The sequence below is a fragment of the Aplysia californica genome, unplaced genomic scaffold (genome assembly GCF_000002075.1).
Source record: "Aplysia californica isolate F4 #8 unplaced genomic scaffold, AplCal3.0 scaffold00097, whole genome shotgun sequence".
In the NCBI taxonomy this organism is placed as follows: Eukaryota; Metazoa; Mollusca; class Gastropoda; order Aplysiida; family Aplysiidae; genus Aplysia; species Aplysia californica.
The window spans coordinates 1,019,632-1,026,942 of record NW_004797367.1 but is presented as its reverse complement, the minus strand read 5'-3'; the positions used below and the strand labels follow the sequence as shown (position 1 = coordinate 1,026,942).

The 7,311-nt window shown below is 41.0% G+C and overlaps 1 protein-coding gene across 1 annotated transcript; it reads right to left on the bottom strand.

Annotated features, from left to right (window-relative positions):
* Positions 1-471: 471 nt before the first annotated feature.
* Positions 472-6,994, bottom strand: LOC101852680 (probable L-cysteine desulfhydrase, chloroplastic). The gene is made up of 7 exons (XM_005095169.3): positions 6,843-6,994; positions 4,737-4,856; positions 3,436-3,549; positions 2,830-2,982; positions 1,752-1,960; positions 1,220-1,378; positions 472-759 (listed from the first exon to the last, which is right to left on the bottom strand). Exons 1-7 carry the CDS (start codon positions 6,952-6,954, stop codon positions 583-585), a joined length of 1,044 nt encoding a protein of 347 aa, XP_005095226.1. The 5' UTR covers positions 6,955-6,994; the 3' UTR covers positions 472-582.
* Between the last annotated feature and the right edge of the window lie 317 nt (positions 6,995-7,311).

Genomic DNA, 7,311 nt, shown 5'->3' with positions numbered 1-7,311 from the left:
CACACACACACACACACACACACACACACACACACACACACACACACACACACACACACACACACACACACACACACACACACAACACCCATATATTTGTAACAACGCCGAGGAATCAGGCACTCATCAAGTTTTTGGCATAATTGAGTAATCTAAAAGCCTGTTAATTAACTTGCTTGCTTAAGGATGAAAAATACCCGTCTGTCTGGAACAGAAGTTCAAGTGTTTGCGATTTAAATTGGCGAGGTCGCCTGGTGTCAGAGGTAAAATCAGCGAGAAAGTGCAGTCAAAAGTATGATGACTTCCAAAGCTACGCTCGTATAGTGTCTTTTGAAACTGCTAATTTACCTTTTTGTGCCTTTGATTAATGTATTTCAGTAAAGTACCGACAGGGAATGAGTTTAAAAACGCCAGAGAAGGCAATTTAACCCCAAACACCCCCTCCCCCCCAAAAAAAAATAGAAAAGAAAAAAAAATACGGTAAGATTTTATTTTTTAAAGTTTTCTTCGATTTCATTATTTTCACAAGCGCTTAATTTCACCACGATACCACAGATCGTAAATGATCATCTTGTCTACTATTTAAGCAGCATGTTTCCGCATGAAAGCCTTTATGACGTCAGCGGCCGCTCGGATATCGTCCATGTCGTTGTAGATCTGTACCGAGTACCGAAAGTAGAAAGCTCCTTCCACCGGTGTAAGGATACCAAAGATTTTGGTGTTTCCAAACAGCGCCTCCATCAGTTTCCACGTGTTTTCCTGAAATCAACAATATTTAATATTTCAGTCGGCATCATGCTTTATTGGGAGTATAACTAATCACACACAGACGGTCAATGTGCTAATCATTTTTACTTTAGCCATCAGCGTACGTGGTATGGAGGTTTGGTGCTTTCACCCTCGCTCGCAGAAGATGTGTCTTATGCAATGAAATAGATCTCCCAACGCAGGAATTGAACCCACATCTTACGCTTGTGGCAATGATTAACCTTAACATAAGGCTACGGATGCGGATAAGAAGAAAAAAGGGACCATCCTGTCAGACCTCCCCTCTTTCCCATCCAACAGCTGCTATTCATGAGATTAAGTAATACATAATGTTTTAAAACAACACAAAGATAAGTATGTATAGTTATTATTTTGTCAACTACTCGGATAACCTTACGGGACTACACACTACCTAAGAATAGCACACAGCTATTTATAGCGAACTACTCACAGGACAGTACGGGAAATCCCGGAATGGCGGCAGTTTTAACATCTTCATATTGGGAGCCTCCATGCTGGCTGGGATGTCCAGGTGAGTCAAACCTAGATCTTTCTCAAACAGCTGTTTGGCCTGCTCTGCCAGCCCGGTCGTGTAACCCACTATCTTTTCCTGGTGGGCAAAAAATGATAACACTCTTCGCCAGTTTGTTTGTTTTATGTTTTGATAAGCGTTTTACTGCAAATGTAACACAATAATAACGTAATAAAAGTAATAAAAGTGCCGAAGGTTAGATGTATTAAAGAAGAGTAACAAACACAAAAAAGAAAGATGAGACATATGGACGGCAGAGGTTTGGAAGGAAAAGTAGGAGCAAATCAAGTCAAAGTCAAAGCATCTTCCAACAATTACCAACTACCTCTAGTTTGTTCGAGTACAGCCAAAAGCCAAAAGTCAAACAAGTAAAGCCATAAATATTACTACATTCTGCAATGCATGGTTTAAAGGTCATTTTCAACATTAAAAGGATACCCAAAGGTCTCACCATGCCTCCTAGAGCTTTGTAGAACTGGATAGCGTTTCTGGCGCAGTAGAATGGGACGTGGTCACGGGTTCCGAGGTCAAAGAACTCCATGTCTAGAGAGCCTCCTAAGTGCCATGACGTATTCGTGGGGTGAAGCCAGGAGGTGTGTTGAGGAGCACAGTAGAGCAGGGCGGAACCTCGCGGGCAGTAACACCATTTGTGGAGGTTGGCTGGAGAGAGAGAGAGAGAGAGAGAGAGAGAGAGAGAGAGAGAGAGAGAGAGAGAGAGAGAGAGAGAGAGAGAGAGAAACGTCAACTTTTTAATGAATCACACGTGGGGAGGGGGGCGGGGTTACAATCATGTAGCATATATTATTCATACAGTTTCTTAGATATATAGATACAGTTATTTAAAACACTATAAACTCCGTTGTAATTTTTTAAAGATGGCTGCTCATTGTTAAGGAGAACAGAGGTTTTCTTTGACTGGTTAACGTCTTACATATTTTCTTCATAGTGTGACCCCCCCCCACCCCCCACCCCCAAAGGGATGGGAAGTGGCTGTCTGTATTGTCTTAAATAGTTGACCGTCAGAGCAATTTTGAATGCAAATAGATGATAATTAATACATACATACAAATGAAGCATACAGATATACTACAAACATGCCATTGTTGATGGCCATTTTGCAGCACCCCGTTTTGTTTTCGTTTTTGATTTTTATTCAGCTAGAGTTGTCACGTTTTGCTCAAGGCCAAGGACACATCCAAGTGACCACCCATCTAAACTTCGTGTCTCCGACATTGGCAAACGGGGGTTATTATTGTTGTTGTTTTGTTGTTGTTGTTGTTGTTATTTTTACTGCTATTGTTGTTATTTTTGTTATTGTTATTTTTCTCGTCTTTATCGATGAAGATGATGACGATTATGTGTGTGTGTGTGTGTGTGTGTGAGTGTTTGTGTGTGTATGTGTGTGTGTGTATGAGTGTGTGTGTATGTGTGTGTGTGTGTGTGTGTGTGTGTGTGTGTGTGTGTGTGTGTGTGTGTGTGTGTGTGTGTGTGTGTGTGTGTGTTTTCATCTTTTCACCCCCATGACTTACAGGTGAAGAAATCTGCTCCCAGCTCTGTCAAATTTAAAGGTATCTGCCCCACACTGTGAGCGCCGTCAATGACAGCAAGCGCACCATGGCGATGACACAACTCAACCAGCTCTTTGATGGGCAGAACCACAGAGGAAGGACTGGTGATGTGGTCTGAAAGACGAACAAGAAAAAAAGGGGGTGAAAATCATTTTCAGTCTGGAAAAAAAATTACGGCGGTCGCAACTGCATTAGAAGAAAATGTGCTGTAACGTGGCCTCTGGTCTGCTCCAGATCGCTCTCATGTGTCTTCTACATTCTCTATATTCTCAAAGAGTTAAGACACATCCTGTGTCGCAGATAAATGTGTCAATTGAAACGTAATCATTATTATCACAACACAACAAATTAGACAGGCGATCAGAAAAAGGAACTATTTTTAAAATTGTATATGGCGTCTAGTCATTTGAGGTTTTACACTTTTCCTGTCGCTTTCACGAGAGTAATACAAAGAAGTCTTAAAAGTAGGTTATGTGAACAGAAATAACATTTTGGAGCCTCAATTAATGTTCACAGCACCAAAGTAAAAAAAAAATTACATTACATAAAAAAATGAAAGCTACTTACCAATTACAGCCATTTTTATATTTGGATGCTTTTGGAAGGTTTCCTCGTACTTTTTAATGATCTCTTCAGGACCACTGCAGGGGAATGTGAGCTCTAACTTGACCCTCTCCACATCTGTGGGGGAGAAAGACAAGAATGATAACACTATATCGCCGAGGACAAGAAATGAAGTTATATAAGTGATATATTGAGCTGGATCGAGGGTGTCAAGGAAACCCTTAGAAAACATAACATCACAACTGAAAGAGCTGCGGAGCTGGCCTTCCATAGAAAACTGCATCTCCCCTCGACGCTTAACAGCAACAGAGGATAAATAGGTAAAGTAAAATATAGAACTGGAGGCAGTGGTGACACCCAAGTAAACGAACAGAGGCCAAGTGTACCCGTTCTCTGTCGCTGAGCAATAAGGGCAAGAAGCAGTGTTATGGTGTAGACAGAGTAGAGTCACCTTTCTGGAGCTGGCCCCAAGACTCTCCACTATTCCCTTTTGGGGAGAGCAAGGGGAGAGAAAGTCGGCGACATAATGAAGACCTGTCCCCTCCCCCGACGTCCCCTATGAAGGGATGACATCTTCAATCTTTTGAATCAGTGTTCGTGGTTGTTATTACATTTTCTCAATGTAAAAATATTTTCGAGGCTGGCCGGACAAACCACAATTAGGTATAATCATGTATGAATTTATTCAGGTTGGTCAATAAATACAATACATACACGTATACTAGAGTGAGTATGGTAGAGAAAGAGAGAGAAAAAATGGTGCAATGGTAAGGGGGTATGGGTTTAACGCCCCTATCAACACTATTAGGTTATTAAAGGGGCGGGACCTCCTAGTTAACGTCCGTCTCCGATAAGAACGAATCAAGTGGAAAGTTCGTGTAAAGTGCCTCTCCCAAGGACACAACGTCGGACCGAGCTGAGGCTCGAACCCCCGAACCCGCAATCTCACGATTACTAGTCCGGTAGCCTAACCGCTAGACTACAGACGCCACAAAGAGAGAGAAAGGGGGAGGGGGAGAGACTGAGGGAACAAGAAGAAAATAGATAGATAGATAGATAGATAGATAGATAGATAGATAGATAGATAGATAGATAGAAAGACCGATTGGCAGCTAGACAGATAGAGATTGACAGATAGTTAGACAGATAGAAACAGATAGCAAGACAGATAGAGATAGGTAGATAGCTAGACAGAGACAGACATACATGTAGTTAGCAAAATAATTAATACATGTAGTTAGCTTGATAGGGACAGACAAAGAGGTACTAAGACAGATAGAGATAGATATCTGTGTCATGGTCACCTGGTCGAATCCTAGTAGTCAGATCCTCACACAGTAGGTACACTGATCCATAGGTCCAGGTGGTGTCCAGGATAGCGTCACCTTTGGCGAATGGGTAGGATTTGACCACACAGTTCAGAGCTGTTTTGTTGAGAAAATGAGAAAAAAAGCGAGATAATGTCAACGGGGTGTTGATAATTTTAAACGTACATGTATTTTAAAGTTGCTAGCGTGATTGTGTCTGTTTTATGGCCCAAACGACATTTATAACTGTTGTCTGTCATGGCCAGCAAGGGCAGAGCCGGATTCATCATTCCAGCAGACAGAAGAGATCCGCTTGGGGAAAATTTGTATTACAATGACAAACGTACATACACAAATAAGTACAAATATGCATACGAATAATATTAAATACGAAATGGTACTTCAATGCATGCAATTTTATATTCATGCCATTGCAGTACATTGGTTTTTATTTAATTTTAACTAGGGTTATCGTGTCTTGCTCAAGGACACACCTCAGTGACCACATGCATATTAGTGAACATACCTATTATCTGTTATCTATTATCTATTTGTGGTGGCCGAATTTTGCTATTCAAAAGGCTTTTTAATGGCTGCATCGATCGACATGCGGTTTTTGCCAAAAGATTCTTTAAAATATTCTCAAGATCATGACGCCCTTCGTTTTTTCAGTCTTGAGACATTTTTGCTGCAAAAAGCTAAATTTCTTTATTTCGCCGATCGCTCTTGTAGGCCGACGCTTCTGTCTCTGCAATTTTAGAATATCCGGTGAGGAAGTGATATTTTGCGAGGCGCATTTTGTTTTGAGAGTATAGATCTATATCTAGACCTTCTAATTTTTTGCATCTCCCAAGATTTATTGCTCCATTCCAGTAGAGTGTAGGCCAATGACTTTCAGTTGACGTTAATGCACCGATCATTCCTTTCATCGAAAGGGGGCCCAGCTAGTATTATCTATTTGTGGTTGCCGAATTTTGCTATTCAAAAGGCTTTTTAGTGGCAGCATCGATCGACATGCGGTTTTCGCCAAAAGATTCTTTAAAATATTCCCCAGATCATGACATCCTTTGTTTTTTTCAGTTTTGAGACAGTTTTGCTGCAAAAAGCTAAATTTCTTTATTTTGCCGATCGCTTTTGTAGGCCGATGCTTCTGTCTCTGTAAATTTAGAAAAGGGGGTTTCCGTTCACTAACCGTGCGCACAGTTTTGAGAGTATAGATCTAAACCTTCTAATTTGTGCATCTCTCAAGATTTATTGCTCGAGTCCAGTAGAATGTAAATATCATAGGCCAATGACTTTCTGCTGACGTTAATGCACCGATCATTCCTTTCATCGAAAGGGGGCCCAGCTAGTAATTATATATTTTGAGACAAAAATCCCTGTGGACATTATCAATAATACAGATATAAGCTTTAAGAGCAGTCATGCTATTTTCATTATTTTTTGTTCGTTTCGGTAGGCTTGTAAAATCTTCAACACTAAAAATGGTATCCTAGATAATTTCAAACCAACCTACAAACAAACGGGAAGGGTCAGAGGTCTAGTTGTTAGGCTACTGGACCTATGATCGTAAGATAGCTGCTTCGGGGATCCGAGTCTCAGTTCAGACCGATGTTGTGTCCTTTATCAAGGCGCTTTACACGGCTTTTCCATTTTGGCTTGGTCCGATTGGCCATGATATGGAATTCGAAGGGTCTGCCTTTTGAATAGCTTTCCAGTGAATAGGACAAGAAAGAGAAAACCATACAAGAGCACCAACCAACCACCAACAAAAAGGAGCTTGACAAAACTTTGTCTAGTGTAAAGTAAAAATAAAGTAGATGAATGGGTTTAACGCCCCATCAACACAATCGAAAATTCCAAAATTTTACATGTTTAATAATAATGCAATTTCGAATTTTCGATTTATAATTAGTGTTTGTAGTTGCCGGCTTTTCTGATGTGGCCTGCTCCGGCTGATCCATTGCAAACATCTATCGTCCACTTCTCTCCTTCTACTTTTCTGTATTTGTTACCTCTAATCTTCAGAAATTATAATATGACCTTATTGTTTTGCAAGTGCCGTAAAACTAACTTAATCTAAAGTTTCTCAAACAAAGGTACCTGTTGTGGCGTTGGGCACCAAGAACAAGTTGTCGACATCCGCTCCCACAAAGTCCGCCACTTCCTTCCTGGCCAGGTCCATGTACAATTTGGCGTTCAGTCGGTAGTGCATGTCTACGTGAACCTCGCGATCCTCGTTGTACCTGGGATGGTAAGAAAGTACTGCTTTAAATTAATTTTGTGTGTGTGTGTGTGTGTGTGTGTGTGTGTGTGTGTGTGTGTGTGTGTGTGTGTGTGTGTGTGTGTTTTGGTGTTTTATCAAGTACGAAATTTACGGCACTTGCTTCACCATTATGTCAATATTATAAGTGTCGAAGATTAGAGCTGTTGCAAGTAATTCATTATCATCATTGCCTTTCTCACCCTGCACCAGGGTATAGGCCACGGACAAACATCCCCCACTTTTCTCTATCCTGGGCTAGCCTCTTGATGTTATTCCATGCCTTCCCACTTTTCTGTACATCGATTT